The 20,013-nt window shown below is 42.7% G+C and overlaps 1 protein-coding gene across 7 annotated transcripts in view; it reads left to right on the top strand.

Annotated features, from left to right (window-relative positions):
• Positions 1–19,021, top strand: part of arhgap12b (Rho GTPase activating protein 12b) — a 69,175-nt gene extending 50,154 nt beyond the window's left edge. For 3 of the 7 annotated variants that reach the window (XM_085172093.1, XM_085172094.1, XM_085172099.1), the window contains 17 exons: positions 4,675–4,947; positions 7,225–7,365; positions 7,488–7,568; positions 8,086–8,208; positions 9,581–9,655; positions 10,017–10,078; positions 10,154–10,235; positions 10,414–10,536; positions 13,527–13,631; positions 13,748–13,846; positions 14,063–14,165; positions 14,255–14,374; positions 14,458–14,556; positions 16,034–16,111; positions 16,212–16,346; positions 16,466–16,571; positions 17,620–19,021. In XM_085172093.1, coding sequence (XP_085028219.1) covers positions 4,675–4,947; positions 7,225–7,365; positions 7,488–7,568; positions 8,086–8,208; positions 9,581–9,655; positions 10,017–10,078; positions 10,154–10,235; positions 10,414–10,536; positions 13,527–13,631; positions 13,748–13,846; positions 14,063–14,165; positions 14,255–14,374; positions 14,458–14,556; positions 16,034–16,111; positions 16,212–16,346; positions 16,466–16,571; positions 17,620–17,794 — 1,980 coding nt within the window. In that variant the 3' untranslated portion in view covers positions 17,795–19,021. The remainder of the gene's footprint in view (positions 1–4,674; positions 4,948–7,224; positions 7,366–7,487; positions 7,569–8,085; positions 8,209–9,580; positions 9,656–10,016; positions 10,079–10,153; positions 10,236–10,413; positions 10,537–13,526; positions 13,632–13,747; positions 13,847–14,062; positions 14,166–14,254; positions 14,375–14,457; positions 14,557–16,033; positions 16,112–16,211; positions 16,347–16,465; positions 16,572–17,619) is intronic. The other 4 variants (XM_085172095.1, XM_085172097.1, XM_085172096.1 and 1 more) reach the window with 4 other exon arrangements.
• The last annotated feature ends 992 nt before the right edge of the window (positions 19,022–20,013 follow it).

The raw sequence follows: 20,013 nt of genomic DNA on the forward strand, positions 1-20,013 counted from the left end.
CATGGAATTGCAAAAATCTTTAGAGAATTGTTGCCGTTGGTGATAAAACACTTTTATTGCCTGTCAAACCTCCTTTAAATATACGTTGCCTAATCTGTCATATGGCACTCATTTGCCCAGGTGAAAGAAGAGTCCACAGGAGTAGTGATCAGGGGTGTTATCTTTCCTCAGCACACTCTGGTCTCTACACTGTGGTAAAAATAGAGTCTGGCCTTTGGTGAAGCAGTTTTGTCGGCGGCTGGTCTGAGCAAAACCCACAGAAAGTCATTCTTCGTAGGGGAAGCTCACACTATTTCAGCAGTTTCCTGTTGTGTCAGTTGCGTTTGTGTACACTGCCACGCTGTGTGTGTGTGTTTGACAAGTGCAAAGGGGAACAGAATCCTTCCACCTCGCACGCACACACACACACACAGTGAGGTCTCAGATTTCCTCTTACCTTCAGCTGGAACATTACAAGTCAGAAGGACTGAGAGAAAGCGGTGTATTTCTTTGTGTCTGTGTTGGCGAGGGGTGCTTTGAAACCACAGCGCGTGCCCCGTTGCACTTGATGGCCGCCGTGCATCACCATGCGACGTGCATTCAGTGTGTTCAGAGGCTACAGGAGAGCCGGGGAGGATGACGACGACGTCTTTGTGTGCAGCTCTGGACACAAGGTGACACAAATGAGACTGCTAGATATTTTCACCATGTCAGCTTGCTTAGATCTCTGCCCTCTGCATTAATATAGCACAGTGCCTCTGCGTTGCCAGCACAGATGGATTTCAGGTCTTTGATGTCCCATAACAATTAGTTCCTCTGTGCTCTTCCTCAAACTGTTCATTTATAGTTTGAGACCTTTCCATCAGCACTGGCAGCAAGCAGCAGCTTTGTTCTCCTGAAACTGTTGCATTGGATTCCAGGTATTATTAATAACAGCATAGTGAAAGTTTGCCAGTCTGAATTTAGGGAACAGATGGTGACTGCCAGTGATGTTTCTCTTCATGTCAAGTTTAATTTTGAAGTAAAAAAAAAAAAAGTTCCTCTGTTGTCTCCTGCAATACCAGATCGTGTTGTGTTTTAGTGTATGGTGTACATTGCATGAAGCTTTTCTTTCTCATACAGAACAGCCTCTCTTCATGTTGCTATTTTCATTTCTGTCTAGTTTCGAGGGAGTTGCCACTTTTTCCCCTCTTTCGTGTTTAGATGTCATACAGATTAGCAACAAACTTAAAAAAAAAAGAGGAAAAGCTAGACTTTGAATCCCTGCATAGAGCAAGTCAGAAGTCGGAGCACTAATCAAAAGGTTGGTAGTTTGAACCCTGGCTGCTCCAGTCTGCAGCCAAATATCCTTGGGCAAGATGCTAACCCCATGCTTTCTGATGCATCCAGCTTGCAGTGCAGCTGTTAAATGAGGCAAAGTGCTAAAGAGCTTTAAGTGTTAGAACCAGTCCATTTACCATTTGTAGTAAGGAGGGAATCTGATGGACACTAGAAACACTAGAAATGGTCCTGAGTCGTCACCTGTATGCTGCGATGAAACATATCTATGTTGATGGTAGTGGTCTCTTCCTGGAAAGCACTGGATCATCGTTTGTAATGAGCTTTCACTGAATGGCTTGATGAGGATGAAAGAGCTGTGAATCATGGTGTTAGAGGCTGTATTTTTATTTATTTATTTATTTTTCTTTAGCTTCCTGTTTTGTTTTTAACCAGCAAAGCTAGTTTTGTTTTCATCCTGTGATTTAGTCTCTGTGCATGTGTGTGCACCATCATGGTACCTTCTCTGGAAGCAAATAATATATAAAGTTTGATGTACTGGAAACCTTAAGGTGTGCGCTTGATCTCACACAGAAAGTGAGCGTTCATGTGACAAAACATCTACATGTCATTGGGAATTACGACAGAATTTGGTGAAGGTTATAGTGAGTTTATCACTATAGCTTTGTGGTTACGTTGTCATGCTAACACACAGTGACTGTGATCTGCATTTTCTCACTGCCTTAAGTTTGAGTGTACAGTAGTCATTAGTCGGGTGTTTGGTAATAAACTCTGTTGGTTGTGCTCTTCTTGTTACTCATTATGTTCCACATTAACAGCACTTAATCAGGCTGAGGGGAGCACTGTGGAAACACAGAGGGAGCTTCGTCCAGTCTTTGGTAATAACACTAATAACAACAACGAAGAGCTGAGCGTCCTTTTAAACCTTACATGTTAGGGTGGTGCAAAATGACCAGTGCAGCTAAAGAAGACAAACACTCTCTATGCAGGCAGCAGAATATGATATAAAATGATTGTAGCATGTGTGGTCAGCAGTTGAACTGTTCCTTTACCCAGTAATAAAGCGTGTGCACACTCCACTCAGACTGCAATCATTTTGAAATGACTCTGGATGCAGAAACCAAAAAAATGTTTTGGTTTCCCTTCTGTCAAAACAGGCATTTAAGCATATAAATTACTTCTCCACCAGATGCATTCAGGTTTGTTTGGGCTGAGTGGAATCTAAATGGATTTGACCCCAGCCGTGCTCTCCACAGCCGCGAGACTCCATCATTGCTGTATTACTTCCTTTTAATAAAAAAGAGCAGTTAAAGTTGCAGCACACTGGATCCATTCTGGTGGTGACGGACGAGTCTGAACTCGAGTTCAGCCAAACTGTCATGTCTCTTCGCTTTGCCTCGTTCAGCTGCTCGCTCTGTGTTGGACTTGAAACTGAGAAGCAGCGGGTAAAACTAACTGAAGCCAGCAGGGTGCCACGAGGCCTTTGCTCCGGTCCAGCACGTGTGCAGGATATTAAATAATAATTCATGTGAAAAATATTCCTGTTATTCCAAAACCGGCAGGAAGTTCCATCTGCATCCTGAAAGATGCCCAAAAGCTTGTAACTGAAGTGTGTTTCCACTCCTACATTCCTCACCTGTAACAAACAGAGGCAGTGCTGGCACAGCGTTCTGTATCTAATGCTTTCCTGCTCGCTAGAGACACCCAAAGCTGGCACCGGTCAGACTCAGCTCAGCTCCAAAAGCCCCAAATATTTTTTTTTCAGAGCATACAGAACGTTAAACGCTCTGAGTCGTAGCCATGGTAACTTAGCTTTTTCCCTTTTGTGGAGTGACCTTCGGATGCTGCCAAGTTTTAAAAGACCATCTCAAAAACTGTCTTTGATGTTTATCTGCTCTGACACTGCAGGGCCAGGTCCAAATCCAGGAAAATATATTCAGACGGCATCTCTTAGATTGTGTTAAAGCAAAGATCTAAATGGAAGACAAACTGTTTAGTTAATAGAAACCTTTTTATCTCTATACCGCATCGGCACTTTATACCAGCCATTTGCACAAAAGACACGTAGCTTATCTCTTCTACTTCCTCTTGCCTTTGCTGTGCAACGTGCTTTTTTTTCCTTTTTTTTTTTCTAACGCTTGTTTCCCCAAATTTTTCAATCTTTCTAACCTGCTGTTGCACAATTTGAAGCAATATTTATGGTTGCTAAGGAGATGTTTAGCTGTTAGGTCCCCGTGCCGTGACAGTGCTGTCTGTTATGGCAAAAAGCCACATTTAAAGTGACAGCTCTTCACAGGCCTGCACAGAGTCCTGTGAAAACTTTCTGTTTAAAATTCTGTATTTTCCTCTGACCTGTAGTGCTTTTTTTGTGTGCTAGGGGGAAATTTGCTGTATGTCTGCCTTCTCTTGATGAAGTAAATTGTGCTCAAAGCACCAAAAATCCAAATTTCTTTCCAGGAATTAAGACCCAGTTACTCAGAAAAATCTGCAATCCTTTTAGTGAACAGTTGAAACTACACCTGCACCTCTGGCAGTGCTAATGCCAGTGTGACAGCATGGTATCATTAGTTTTAGGTTAAGATTTAGGCTTGTATGATAATAGATAACTTTGTGAACAGGAGTAGAAACAGTTCCAATACATTCAAGGAGCCTTGCTGCAGAAGTTGTCTGAAAAACTGGGCAGCTCATACCAAAACAATCTACATATTGTTTAATATAACTATTAAACAGCCTCATGCATAAACTGTGAAGTAAAATCTCTGAAATTCACCATTTAATTTCTTTTGCATTTCATATCTTTTATCCCACATGGGTATTTCTTGCATCAAAATACCAGCAGCCATTTGTCCTCAGAGCATTTGCCTCTGATTTGACAGATAAATGATTACATAACTCTGTTGAGTGCATGTGGTTCAAATCTCACTGATATAGTGCGATTTCAACCTCTGTGACTGCAAGCCACATGTGCCGCCTCCATCCTGCCGTGCAGACTGCCAGACTTGCTCAAAGCCTTTGTCTGCCTCCTCACTCACTCACTTTCCTTCTTCTAAATGGAGAAATTAGATTATTGTGCAACAGTTATATTTCTTTGCAGCTAAATTCCGTGTTTATGTTTGTAATGCTAACTGTGCTGCAGCAAACTGCTCAGCTGATCACGTTCCACCGCTGGGTCCACGCTGTGACAGCTGCTGCTGTTTGTAGCTGGGCCGAGCGTTTCCAACACATACTTGGATGTCAGCAGACATTGTGGTCATGGAATTCCTGGAATGTCATTAAATTTTCAGAATAAAGCGAGGACAGTCGTAAATTCCCAGGACAACTCAGTGAATATAAATGAAAAAAAGATGAGCCACCCGTGAATGAATGCACCACAAATCCTGATCTTTCCCCCTCTTTTCCTCCATCTGTCTCCTCCAGACAACGTCACCGACAGGTCAGGGCCGGTCCGACTCGCCCGTCTATACCAACCTCCAGGAGCTGAAGATCTCTCAGTCCAGCCTGCCTCCTGTGCCCTCAGGCTCCCCAATCCACATCCTGGGTGACTGGGAGACCCACAAAGATCTGAGTGGCAGGCACTTCTACTACAACCGGGCCACTGGGGAGCGGACCTGGAAGCCACCACGCACCAGGGATACTAGCAGCAGCACCAGCAGTACCCGAGGAGACAGTCAGTGCACAGCGGAGAGTGAGGTGAGGGGTGCCTGAAGTATTTGGAGAGAGATGCTAAAAATTATCTGTTTCTGTAAGTAGTCATAAATGTCAAACATGAACAAGCATTCAAACAAATAATCCTTTGTTTGGGCCAAAGGTGTGAGTTTAGTAGGTGTGAGTGGATGTGGAAACAGGAATCAGGTCATGATGGTCTGTAAATGGCGTCTCTGGCAGTTCACATTAAATAAACAGGCTCTGTTGAAGTTGTGGTTAACCTCACTTTTAAAAGATGTCGTGGTTAGATGAAGGTGGGAAGACAAGTGCGCCTTTGATATAGAGAAATCATGTTTTCGGTTTCTTAGTAGGTTGTCATTTCATCCTAACTATCCAACACTGCCCCCTTGTGAAGCATTAATGTACTGATGTATAACTGATAGAGCACTGGAGTGGCTTATTATTGCCTAAAAAACAAACGTGTTGATTCCAGCTTCTCACAGGACCTTTGTTTTATTGTTGTTGATTGTGCTGCTCGGCTGAAAGACTTAAAACATGAAATTCAAACCAGCCTGAGGAAAAACGTGGCGATACACGACAGATAAATCTGCCACTGACATTTGCAAATACCATCAGCTACTAGTGTGAAGTTGTTCAATATGTTATTTTCCAGCTGTGACTGTTAACCATTTTTACACAAATAAAAGCATTAGTCAGCTATAAAGTAAGAACAATAAATAAATAAATAAAGTAAAAGAAACGCGTCAAATGTTATTTGATGCTTGGGTTGTTCAGCTTTTATATTCACTAAATATAGTTGGTTGAACGCTTCACTACTCTTTTTCTCTTCTGGCACCAGCAGCCAGAAGCATTGCTCTTAATTTATCTATTAGCTGCTATGTGGATTACACAGGTCGGATTACACATCCGACCTGTGTAATCCAGTTCAATTCAGTTTTATTTATGTAACACCAAGCCAATCAGCAGTTATAAATCGCCAAATCAGAACAACAGTCTCCTCAAGGCGCTTTATATTGTAAGGTAATAATACATACAGAGAGAACCCAACAATCAGATGACCCCTGTATGAGCAGCCACTTTGGTGACAGTGGGAAGGAAAAACTCCATTTTTAAACAGGAAGAAACCTGCAGCAGAACCAGGCTCAGGGAGGGGCGGCCATCTGCTGCGACCGGTTGGGGGTGAGGAGAGGAAAACAGAACAAAAGACAGAGATTAATAACTAATGATTAAATGTCTTCCTTCTTTCTCCAACCGGTCACAGCAGATGGCCCCGCCCCTCCCTGAGCCTGGTTCTGCTGCAGGTTTCTTCCTGTTTAAAAATGGAGTTTTTCCTTCCTACTGTTGCCAAAGTGGCTGCTCATACAGGGGTCATCTGATTGTTGGGTTCTCTCTGTATGTATTATCACCTTACAATATAAAGCGCCTTGAGGAGACTGTTGTTCTGATTTGGCGATTTATAAATAAAATTGAATTGAATTGAATTAAACACAAAGAGTGGAAAAAAGGTGAGTGAAAAAGAGACAGTGCATTGTGGGAAGCCTCCAGTATGTCAGGCCTATTGAAATGTAACTAAGCGAGGGTTCAGGTCACCTGATCCAGCCCTGTCTATATGCTTTATCAAAAAGGAAAGTTTTACTTCTAATCTTAAAAGCAGAGATAGTGTCTGTCTCTTGAATCCAAACTGGAAGCTGGTTCCAGAGAAGAGGGGCCTGAAAACTGACGGCTCCGCCTCCCATTCTACTTTTAAATATTTTAGAAACCAAAAGTAAGCCTGCAGTCAAAGTGGTTGCATCGGGGTGATACAGTACTATGAGGTCTTTAAGATAAGATGGGGCCTGATTTTTTTTAAAGACCTTATATGTGAGGAGGGGGATTCAACAGGAACCTAATGAAGAGAAGCTGATACTGGCGAAATATGCTCTTTCTTTGTAGTCCTCATAAGTAGTGTAGCTGCAGCATTTTGCATCAAAATGTTTACATGATGTTTACAGTTTTACTCTTCTTTTTTTTTTTAAATATATATTTTTGTGTTCACATTCTTGCCTACAGTTGGGCAAGATGACTGATGCTGAAAACTACTTGAGAACCTTTTAAATGTTGGTGTTGTAGCTTACAGTGATATCAAAATGAAGCTACTCACATGTTGGAGTGCTACATGCTACTCAGCAGCCAGTTTTTACTCTGCTTTTCTATAACTTTGTGTCCTGTTAGAACAAACTTGCCATGTGGTCATACGTGTGACCCTTGGTTCAGCCAATTCTTTGCTTTAAGGTCTTCATTGCTGTCCTTCTTTCTCCACAGCCACTGTCCTCAGAGGAAAACTGCCACAGCACCCACTCCAGTCAGTCTGACAGCCAGTATGGGTCACCCCCTAGAGGCTGGTCTGAAGAGCTGGATGAACATGGACACACCCTCTATGTGTCTGAATACACACAGGAGAAGGTGGAATCTGATTTTGACTGTGCTTAAAAGAGTTTGGGTGACCTCACCTGTCACCCTTAGCGACTGCACTTCCATCAGATGCTTTTTCTTTATTTGCAGCTGACAAGTGTTTATGTTTACAGTGGATAAAACATGTGGACGAACAAGGCCGACCCTACTACTACAGCGCTGATGGCTCCAGGTCAGAGTGGGAATTGCCTAAGGTAAGATTACATGATGAACTTGGCTGTCCGTGTGCTTTGTCTTCGCTATTTAAATCAGACATCCACCACTTAATGCAGGTTCCTTCCTTTGACAATGACAAGTCTTGTCGTATTACATCACCTGGCGCCACTGCACTGTAACACACTTTGCCTCATCCTAGCAGTGTTGAGACCAGTCCTGTTGTTGTAAGTGGATGAAGTTCTGAGAACTCACGGAAGAGCCAAGTTTACGTTGAACTCTAAGTGACTGGCTATTAGTGGCACTTTACCACCTAATCTGGAGGCTTTAGAGGCGATCAGAATAGACCGCTTCGTATGCAGAGTTAGTAAACAGTGGTCCAGTGCACACGCAGGTACAGTCAGTGGACTTTACTGTAAACAATGCCTGCCGTGTAAGGAAAGTTCCTCTGTCCAATGATCCTGTGGACAGTAAAAGGAGAGGTAGGGAAAGGGAATCTGAAGTCTGTTAGAAAAACATCTGGACCGTAAACATCACCACTTGTCTCTGTCGTTGCAGTACAACATCTCCCCTCAGCCTGGCGAGGTTCCTAAGAGTCGCAGCCTGGAGAGAAAGCAGCCGGAGCCCATTGTCCTCACTAAGTGGAGGCACAGCACTTATGTCTTAGACCTCAATGACAAGGTAGGACAGAGACCACCACTAATGTGGAGTTAAACAGTGTTAGGCTCATGGAAAAAGGCTCTCCTGTGTTGTTCATGCTGTGTTTTGTGTGCACTTTAACACTAATGACAGTTTGAGTTCAGCATATGGAAAGGTGGTGAATTATTCTGTGTGAGAAAAGAAGAGAGCAGGTTGTTGTGAGAATTAATGATGGCCAAAAAAATGGATTAACAAGTTTGCTTTTTCTGGGGAAGACTTCGTGGTGTGTGTAGCCAGCATATCTCTGTGAGGACAATGGACACCTGCTCGTCATGTTGCGTGTGATACAATCTTGTGACATATAAAATGGGCCAGAGCCACAAAGTACAGCTCACAAACCCACACGCTGACACAATGCAACATCTGTTACCATCTGGGTCAGTCATCAGTCTCGCTTGTGTCTTTGTTTGTGAGAGTGCTTTTTTGTTTTTGTCTCTTGTGAGAACAAAAATGTTTGTTTCTGTAATGGTTTTTTGGGTGGGGGGCTTTCCCCCCTGTCAAAGCTTCTCTGAAGAACTTTTTTCACAGGTTGAAAATACATTTTTGTTTTGTTTTGTTGTTTTTTACATAAGAAACATTTTTACAAACTTGGCTAATTTTCTTTTCACCTGTTTCAACTGGAGAACTTTTTTCTTCCCATTTCACAGGTAGAAAAAGTAAAACATTGTAAAATGGTCTGAAATAGATTTTTACCTTTTAAGTCAGGAGGAAAATAAACGTGTTAGAGATTAGAAAATGAATCACCACAAGGTTTTCTCACTTTCCGCTCAGGGCTTCTGAAAGGAAAGCTCACAGAATACAAACTGATAAAAGAAAGGAGACGCTGCAGAGATTTAGACATCCTCAACTTTAGCCTTCAGTTTGGGCAAAGCTCCGAAAACTAGTCCCTGCACTTTTTATTATGCAACTAGGCACTTATTTTTTTCTTTTCTTTAACCCTCCCTGATGCAGAGTTTAGCAAGTCACATTAAAGAAATGGTTCAAATATGGGATATAGCAATATGCATGAGTTAAAAGAACTGGCTAAAGAGTGGCTAGATTTAAAAAGAACACCCTATATGTTGGTGTTTTGTTAGTTTCTTCAGTGTACATTGTTGTTGATGCAGATCAGGAAAAGAAGCTTATTGGACTAAATATTGAACATCTCTGAAGCCGAAATCCAAGATGTTTGCAGTTTAAACCCTAACTTGTCTTTTTTATCTTTCTCTTTTAACGACTTCTATTAACAATAACTCATTCTTGTGATTCCATCCCAGGTTTCTTCTCCATCACTCACTAACCTCAGACCTACTGTCTTCATGTATAGTCATGTATAGTTATTAGTGACTTATCACACTGTGCCTCTTGTTGGTAGGAGTGTGCTTCGGTGCCCAAGCAGAGCTCTCCAGACTCTGACTCCTGCCCCTCATCTCCTAAGCACCCCTTGACCGTTAGTATCCCAGCTTGCACTTCACACTGCATATCATCATCCTGCTGTCTCTGCATGTAAAGACAACACTTCTCATCTTTAATCTTCTCAACAACCCAGTTGGTTTACTATCGTCTGCTGCATGCCATATTTACCTGCATCAAACCTATCACCTACCTACTAAACTACTATTTCAACACTGCAGCATTAGGGTGCCATCTGCTGGTGGTGTTTAGCTATGACACAAGGCAACACAGCAGCTTTAAGACTCAGTTTGCTTCGCTCCATTTGCTTGTTGAGCATCGGTGTGTGTGTGTGTGTGTGTGTTTCATTCATATGTTCCAGCAGGTTTTTATCTGCCACTGTGTGTCTCTCTCCTCAGCCTTCAGAGAAGTGTGGAGTTCTCAATGTCACCAAAATCACAGAGAATGGAAAGAAAGTCAGGTAAGAAGTGATTACTCTCTAAAAGTGTTCTCTGCATCCACAGATTCTCATTAACACATTTGTTCTGACTAACAGGAAGAACTGGACCTCCTCATGGACTGTGCTGCAGGGCTCATCCCTGCTCTTTGCAAAGGGTCAGGGGGGCAGCACCAGCTGGGTATGTATCCTGTTACCTCTGACTTCTTCTTTTGCTTTTTTTTTTTTTTTTAATCATTCCATTTGTTTCTCTGATATTTTCCTTTTCCATATTCCTGCGTATTCACCGGCCTTCATGCCATCTGTGTTGTGACGTTTGTCAACTTCTGTTCATTAGTTTTCTCTTCTTCTCTCTGAAGTCTTACTACCGCAGCGACTCTATCCCAGAGCTGCTCCTCACTCTTCTTAGCAGCTGGAAGCACTCAGTCAAGCCCCGTCCCGCTGTCTCCTATGTGAACTGTAGGCCTGGTCAGGCTGCCGCTGTATGTTCCCTCTCTCTCTGCATGCGCTCCCACCTCTCTCCCATTTGTTCATTCACCCCTGCTGTGACTGACCAGGAGACTGACTGACGTGTGTTTGTCAAGCTTGACTCACCTTAACTTCACTTTAGAGAAACAGCGGTTTATAGAGAGATCAAAGGATTCTTTTAAAGGTTGTGTGATATTTATACTTTTATCTTAAATTTACAAGAAAGCAGCTACCGTACATTTTTGATCTTTGTTGCACTTTGTGGCATTAAACTTGCACATTTTACCTGGTGCTTGGAGAGCAGCCAGGATTTAGGCTACGTCCACACTAGTTTTCTCTCCATTTTGGCGTCCCGTCCACTTTCTGTGAAGGAAAACGCGTACACTTGAAAATGGTGCTTTTGCGTCGCAGTGTGGACAGCGAAAACTGAGACTTTTTGAAAACAATGACACATTTTAGTCATGTGATGCAATCAAGTGGCCAATTAAACAGCGGTGGGCGTTATACAGCAGTTGTTTTGTTTGCTCTCAATTTTGACAGCCCTATTAAAGATTAATATCAGCTTGTACACCCCCCAGATAGCCTTTCTTCAAATTCCAACAACTCCACCTCATTGTTAGTCCATTTAAAAAAACTCGGTGCTTTTTCTCGACATTTTGCCGCAACGTTTCAAAGAGTCGGAACGTAAATAAACGGCAGGCAGAAATGAGGCAGGTCGAATCGTCTTGCGTTTCATGCATGCACAGTACTGGAACGTAAGCGTTTTCGCCCGTTTCAATGTGGACGCACAACTCTGTGAAAACGATAGTGTGTGGATGCGGAGTGTTTTCAGACGAAAACGCCGTTTTCAAATCTATCCGGGCTAGCGTGGACGTAGCCATAGATACACTAATGAGCAGCAGTGGAGCCCATGCAAGTCACTCATACAAACAGAAAATAGTTAATAAAGAGGACTTAAATTATTCTGTTGGATAAAAGTGTATGCAGTGTGTCTCTCCTCAGGAGGACATGCACTTATATTTTACTTAGGGCAAGTCGCTGTTGTCTTCTTGGGTATTCATTAAAGTAGGAAGCCCCTCGTTTTATCAAATTTGTCTTTTACGCAAGTATGCGATTGATGTAGCTTTTTAAAATAAGCGGAACAACGAGCCGTCAGAAACGCGAACATCAAAGGTTGTCACCATGAACTCTGTACTATCAGTGCGATCCCTCACGCAGATGTTTGGTGGCAAAGCACAAGACATCATCAATGAAATCGATAATGTCCACATGGTTTGGCTTGAGGAGATACAACAAGAAGCCAATCGCATGTTCTCAAGAGATTTTAATGCTGAACCAGAGTTGATGCCAAAAACGCCATCACAGAAGAAAAACAGTCGCAGGAAGCGTGTGTCTTTGGGTCCCCAAGAAGAAAATCAGGGAAAGAAAAGATACTCAAAGGGAAGGCGCAGTAACCTTCGTGGCTCTTCTGTTAAATCACTGCAATTCACTGCTAAAGAGGATCCCATTTCTGAGGTCTCCACCTCTGACACCAGCAGCACTGGACAGTCCAAACGCACCACTCGAAACTGTATCTATGAAGCGCCTTGAGGCGACTTTTGTTGTGATTTGGCGCTATATAAATAAAATTGAATTGAATTGCACGGTGGTTAGCACTGTTGCCGCACAGCAAGAAGGTCCTGAGTTCAATTCCAACATCAGGCCATCTTTCTGTGTGGAGTTTGCATGTTCTCCCCGTGTTTGCGTGGGTTCCCTCCGGGTACTCTGGCTTCCTCCCACCGTCCAAAGACATGCAGCTTGTGGGGATAGGTTAATTGGATAATCCAAATTGCCACTAGGTGTGAATGTGCGAATGAATGTGAGCGCGAATGGTTGTCTGTCTCTGTGTGTTGGCCCTGCGACAGACTGGCGACCTGTCCAGGGTGTACCCTGCCTCTCGCCCTATGACAGCTGGGATAGGCTCCAGCGCCCCCCGCAACCCTGAAAAAGGATAAGCGGAAGCGAATGGATGGATGGATGAATTGAATTGAAAGTGTGTTTAATACTTTATTGATAAATGGAATGCTCTTTAAATATTAAGTGAGTAAAAATATGCAGAAAAGAAAGAAAAAATGCAAAGAGTTTAAAGAAAATCAGCATTCCAGTAACTATAGAAAAGTGATTTAAAGCGAGGAAGAACAAAGTGTAATCAAACCTTCATGAAAAGTTCACACCCAACAGCTGCATCAGTGTGTTTCATACAGTTTCTCTGTGATGTCACTGAAAGATTTTTTTAAGCAGTACTGATATTTCGTTTAGCTGGAAGAAACCTCTGGCTGGTAATTGTGTGTGGAGTAAAGAGTAAGAGAAAAGAAGGAGAGCACGGAGAGACAAGCACAAAGTGCATACTGGGAGAGAGAGGAGATAAGAGTTGATATTATGGCAGCATATAAAGACACAGGCAGTAAATAGAGAATGCTAACAGGGCCTACCAAGCATAGGTCCCGGACCCAAGGAGTCAGAGGGGTTCCCTGGTTTTATTCCAAAAATATATCACATTGTCCAGAGTGAGGCACAATAAAATAAAGCAAGTCACTCTAATATCCAGTGCCAAATTTAAAATCTCTCAGCTCTGACTGAATTACAACGCTGTTGGATTTAAAACCTCCAAACATCCTGTTTATTAATATGCATGACATTAATATAAATAACTAATAGCCTTTTTGCTTTTTCGTAACACAAAACTAAAGATCTTTGTGTGTGTGAAGAGATCCAATATGTACCTCCTGCTCCACCAGTGATTCCTCTGACATCAATGCAATATTAATGAACATAACTGAGGTTCTTGGATGATTTAACGACTATTTTATTAACTGTTGTGTTATTTACTGAGTCCAGTGTTAAGTCTTTACCCCTTTGTTGCATATCTGGTTTCATCCTTGTACAGACACAGCAGGACATCCCTGTTATATCATGTGTGTGTCAGATGTTGTCTCTCATGCTGTGTCTCGTCTCTCTGTTCCAGAAGTTTGGCAGCAATCAGTCTAAGCCTGAGTTCACTGTGGATCTGCGCGGGGGGACAGTGGAGTGGGCCTCCAAGGACAAATCAAGCAAGAAGCACGTCATCGAGGTGCTGGATCCACTGGACCTGCTCCCAACTCTCAGCTCTTGTTTTTTCAGTCATTTTGGTTCAAACATGTCAGAACGAGCTGAGCTGTTTTGGCTTTTTATCCTTTCCTCCTCTAGCTGAAGACCCGTCAGGGAACAGAACTCCTGATACAGTCTGAGATCGACAGTGTCATCAGTGACTGGTACCGCGCCCTTACAGAGACCATCAACACACATGTGAGTGGAGGACACAGAAGCTTTACCTTTAATTTAGATACTTTTCCCACAATTCAGTGCAAGCCCAGCCAGAGCTGAAATCCCAGTTTACACCTGTTTAAACAAACTGCAGTGAAAGGTTAAATATTCAGGAGTGGACAGAATAAATAGAAACTGAGAGCAAATTCATTCTGAGCCAGCTTAAGCTAACAGCACGTATGTGTCTTCCCCGTCCAGGCGTGGGAGTCGGATGAAGCCATTGAGGAGGACATGCCAGAGTCTCCGGGAGCTGAGAAACAGGACAAGGAGAAGGAGCACCGGGACTCTAAGAAGAGCCGAGGTAAGTCTGCGAGTGTCCCTGCGCTACAGAATGGACATTCAGTGTGTTTGCAAAAGAGATGCACTCACATGGAGCCTGTCTTCCTACAGCAATGAAGAACTCTGTGAGCATGGATTCATCAGACCAGAAGAAAACCAGGATGAAGCTCAAGAAGTTCCTGACTCGTCGACCCACATACCAGGCTGTCCGAGACAAAGGATACATTAAAGGTAAGCGGACAGCAGCTCTATGCACGTGTGATGTTCCACCAGACGGGTGAAAGATGGAAATAAATGTTTGTGTGTGCTCACAGATCAGGTGTTTGGCTGCAGTCTGACCAGTCTGTGTCAGCGGGAGAACACATCAGTGCCCAACTTTGTCACAATGTGCATCGACCATGTGGAGAACACAGGTACGAGCCCCCCATACATACGCATATGTCACGCTGCTTTTTATTTTTATAGATTTTTTTATACAACTTCACAAATGCAGACATTAAGCTCTCCCATTCTAATCTAAAGAATCCAGAATATGTTGCTATAAATCATGCATCACCATGGCGATGGTTCCGGATCAGTTTTATTTCATGTTCAGCCAGTCGTTTGTTACAGTTGCATTATTTTTTCACACACATTAAACAACAGAGTTCCAGAGGTTAAAAATACACGAGCAAATTACCTGAGTCGTAAACTGGAAGAGGCTGTGTAAAAGTATTTAAATGAAAAAATACAAAAATAAATAGATCTTCCAGCCGATGAAGTTACATAGGCTACGTTCACTCTGCAGGTCTTAATGCTCAATTCCGATTTTCTGATCAAATCCGATTTTTTTTGTCTGCTCGTTCACACTACAAATAAAATGTGACAGCAAACGCGCTCTAGTGTGAACGCTCAAAGCGGCCCGCATGCGCAAAAGAAGATGTCACACACAACGCGCTCTGTTTAGACCCAGAGCAAACAGTATTGTTTGACTGATGGCCCTTAATATAAAGACTTTGGACTTCACGTTTCCCAATTTTTGCTTTAAGTTATTTTGTTATTTACACAATAACGTAAATAACCTAATATTTATCCTTATTGCTGTTTTAGAGGAGCGGTGCTTCAAAGGATAGCTTCAGATTTCTGTCAGAATCTGCAGATTATACAGTACAAATAAAATGTTAACGTTTCTCCACCGTTGTCTTCCCAACAGTTTCACCGGATGGCCAGGAAGCGTTCGCGATGTCTTATTGGGCGCTTCTCCGGCACTGATAATTGGCGTCTGTCTTGTGTCAGTGACGTAAAAGACGGATTTAATGTGACTTGACTGTTCACACAGCAGTCGCTTTCTGAAACATCGGATATGTATCGGATTCAGTACCACATACGAAAGTGACCCAGATCGGATTTGAAAATATTGGATTTGTGCCTTTCACACTGTCATACCATGATTGGATATGGGTAAAAAAAAATCAGATTTGATGCGCTTTCACCTGCAGTGTGAACGTAGCCTTAGACACAGGCCAGTAACATGACCTGTATCCAGGTCATGGCAGAGAGAGGCAGAGTCTTTCAGAAGTAAACTCAGGTTTTCTGCCACTTCAGGCAGTTCAGAATATTAAACATCTGTGTGGAATTTCAATTGTTTTTAAATTGTTTTTGCTTCTGATGCTGCGACTTTCTGTATCAGGCGTAATTTTAGTCTCTTTCAAGCATCAACTCAACTGTTTTCATTCAGACTACCTGCAGTTTGTTCCAGAGCAACACAAAGTGAGGCAGTGAAGAGAAAAGCATTTGATCAGTCTCTCTTTGTTGGTGCTGCTGCTTTAAAGTCAGGAAACATAAACGCGGCCTTGTCGTTTACACTCCCTGCTCCTGTCTGTGTTCCCTTCCTCTCAACTACACCCACAGGTCTTAATATTGACGGCTTATATCGAGTGAGCGGGAACCTGGCAGTGATCCAGAAGCTTCGCTTTGCTGTGAATCATGGTAAGATCTAGTTACACTGTATCTCTATATGTGATGTGATGTAAAGGGTCAGTTTTCTGGTAATAGTTGTGTTCTGCCTTACCTCCTCGTCATCTGTCAGATGAGAAGGTGGATCTCAATGATAGCAAGTGGGAGGACATCCACGTCACCACCGGAGCTCTCAAGATGTTTTTCAGGGAGCTTCCAGAGCCTCTGTTCTCATACGGATCCTTCAATGACTTTGTGAATGCCATCAGTGAGTTATACGGTTAAAATAGTGCCGCTCTCAATCTTTAGGTTAAATCCTTTGCCTGGTGTGACCACAAGGTGGCACTGCATCCATGTGTTTTCACTGATTCTGCTTCTCCTCTTCAGAGTGCTCCGACTACAAGCAGCGAGTGAATTCAATCAAAGATTTAATCAAGAAGTTGCCAAAGCCCAACCATGACACAATGCAAATCCTCTTCAAACACCTGAGGAGGTAAGCAGTGCGCTGGGACACTTTCCATTCATCCATTTAATAAATAACTTCTTCAGATCCTGAAACCTGTGAACTTTCATCACTCTCTTCAGAAGTAAGAAGTAATTCTCTGAATTAAAGCCACTGTGTTGTATGTTAGTTATTTATTACTGTGTATTTTGTTATACACTAAGGTATAATGACGAAACATTGTTTCAGCCCAGATATAAATCATTTTACCCTGAAGATCCATCAAATAAAAACAAATATTCAGACCTGTGTCTGTATCAACACATGGGAAAAGTACAGCCTGACAACTGTAACCAGCCCATCCCAGTGTGAAGCCCAGGATAATAACTAGTTGGCCAACTCATCAGCAGTCACTTTGAAAAATATAACTGGTGATAAACATTTATGAGGAACATCCGACACGGAGAAAGTAAACGCCTTCAAGTGTGTATTCTCTAATGCCCGTCCTCTTTGATTTATTTTGTCACGTTTTACTTGAACGAGTTTCACACGTGTGGCTCAAACGAACCCGTTCAGCTGTTTACTCTCCCTCGTTCTGATCAGCCTACATGCAAACACAAACTTGAGCCAGCTGTGTATTCTTGGCTCACTGCAGCCAGTGGCAATATCATATGTTCACAATGACATTTGCCTAGCTTTCCAATTTGCATTTATATGGTGCCGTGTTTGCTGTAATTCAGTACCTGTGAAGTGGTGTTTCATGAGGAAATTTATAGCGTGACATTCTGTATATGGAGGTCTACATATATCAGCAGGGGGATTTAATCTGCCTTCTTTTTTCCTTCGCTCCATGAATATGTTATTGTTTTGTGCATCTGCATGCAAGGATGTAGATTCTATTTAAAAAAGCTATTATGCTCTTGCCTGGAGCGTTCTGTCGTGTTACCGAGTTTGCTTCTGTGCTCCGGCTCGAGCCTTAAAGATGTATGTAATGCACTTTTCTCCAGATGAAACCGGAACGCCAGCGAACATCTGAAGCTGTTTATAAAACGTGCAATCTCTAAATCTCCTCTTCTCCCCATTCTCCTCTTCCCTCCAGGGTGGTGGACCACGGAGAGGCCAACCGCATGACCACGCAGAGCGTGGCCATCGTGTTCGGACCCACGCTGCTGAGGCCCGAGACAGAGACGGGCAACATCGCAGTCCACATGGTCTACCAGAACCAGATAGTAGAGCTTATACTGCTCGAGTACGAAAGTATTTTTGGTAGGTAGAGGTGCCTACTTAGGAAAAGGATGCCACACTTTTCAAACACGGACTTGTTTTCCATTTCCCCTCCTCTCTTTTGTTTCTGGACTGAACTGAACATTGCTGTGGACCAAGCAGAAAAAAAATTCCTAAAGTGTTGCACTTAAAGAAGTTTTGGAGACGATTTAAAAGAAAAAAACAAAGTGTATAAATCTCACCCACTTGTTCAGTTGCCATTCCTGCTGCGAGTAGTGGGGCCAGATGAGGTTTTTTCAGAGTGGTGCTGCGATGACGTGTGGACGATGTGGTGGATTTGAGTATTCAGGTGTTTTTCACATACACTGGATTCCCTGTGGCCAGTAAATGAAAGTGGAGCTGCTCGCGCCTCTTGGTGGAATCCGACCAGCAGTGGTTCTGGTTTCTGTGTCGTGAAGCTTCGTTTGTGACGTGTGAGCCCTTTGAGTATTTGGATGAGGTGGAAAAATAATCAGTGTTAAGCTAACAGACTGTCTTTTGGCTCTTGGATGAACTGGAATTACACTTATCCCACTTATTAGTGACACCCCCGCCCCCACTTTCAACCAGTGTTGGCCATTAACCCTTTGACACACGAGTGTGCCGAGTGAGGTAAATGGCGTCAAATCGGAGCAGAAGCATCCCTGTGTTGCCACTTTGTAACAAACTGTGTGTCGTGTAGTCTAACGTGCTTTGGTAACATTTGCGTTAAGCCGGCCGCGATCCTTCGTGAACTTCATTAAAACTTCAGTGGCGAGAAAGGTCGCCAACCTCAGTCCTGGTGTTACTGGAAACCAACAAAGCGGACTTCTGGGAACTTCAGTGTTACCATTTCACGTGAATTTGCTGACCCTTCTCCTCTTGTAAGCTAATATTACAAAGTGTTCAGACAGGGGAACATGGCGCCCGGCTGTTCGAACGCAAAGAAGAGCCTTTAAACCCTTTCGGAGCGTATGTACAGGGACAGAAAGTAGCTGTTAAACTGTCGTAGTGACTGAGGTATGTGTGCTTTTGATGGCGAACCAGTGAAAGAGTCTGACTTTGTTGAAGTTTGAATCAAAAACGTGAAAAATAGACAGATTGTGAAAAAGAAAAAAAAAAACGTGACCGACTGTTACTTTTGTTTGCAGGTGTATCTGGAGTGTTTGCGCATGGTCAGGCATACATTTGAATGTACTTTTCAGGCTAACTGCTGTTTGTGAAATTGCTATGTCTAATAAAAAAACAAGACAAACCCACGTCGGTGTGTGCTGTGGTGGCTGTGTGGATGTGAAGTGAAGAAAAGGTTAGCAGGCTGTTTAACCTTCAATCAGCTCTAAAGCTTCCCCCCTTTCCCTCGTCTTTAATTACATAATTGAATTAATCTACTCAGCACTGATATCCTGCTTATTGAATTGAGTGATTAAGCTTTCATGTCTCAATCAATTATTTTCCTACCTGTTAATTATGAAATGAAATGTCGGTGTATTTCTGGAGATTTCTTGAACGCGGCCCAACCTCTGCCGCTCCACTTCCATTAATCTGATTTCTCCGTTCTTCAAACGCCGTTTTTGTCGTTACGTCTCAGGTCAAACGCCGCTGCAGACCTGAAGGGTGTGGATTAATTGATGTCTAATTAGGTAATTGCCACAGTGTCAGTTCTGATTAAGAAGCACGAAGTGGAGCAAACTCTGCTTTGCTGAAAGCCACACAGAGCCTGTGTGTATATTTTCTGTAGTCGTCTCCATATGTGGAAGATTCCAGAGTGGGTTTGCTTTAATTTAATTTAGTTTTTATTAGCGCCACTGTTTAATTTTCCTTGATTTTTGGGATGTGGCATTTGTCGGGGGAATGCCACATCAAAGACGTCAACTAAAGACACCTCCTGTTTTTATAGTTTCAGAATATCCTCTAAGTCTTTTTATTTTAGTTAGGTAAAATGTTTTTTTTTCCACCTTGTTAACTTTAACCTCTTTTTCATATAATTTTTTGTGCATATATATATATATATATATATTAGTGTAGTTTCTTGGCCCGATGAAGCTATTTAATGACAAATTAAGTCAATACATTTGGTATCTTTTCACTGAAACTCAGTATGAGGTCCAAAGAAATGTTCATGGAGTGAAGGAGAGAGCTAAAACTTTAAGAGTAGCCAAATTAGCAGTGCTGTACAAAGAAAACCAAAAGGCCTGAAAGACCACAGCAGGCAACTAAACTCTTGGGGAGGTAGGTGTATCATAATCAGTGT

This window comes from Neolamprologus multifasciatus, chromosome 9 (assembly GCF_963576455.1).
Source record: "Neolamprologus multifasciatus chromosome 9, fNeoMul1.2, whole genome shotgun sequence".
In the NCBI taxonomy this organism is placed as follows: Eukaryota; Metazoa; Chordata; class Actinopteri; order Cichliformes; family Cichlidae; genus Neolamprologus; species Neolamprologus multifasciatus.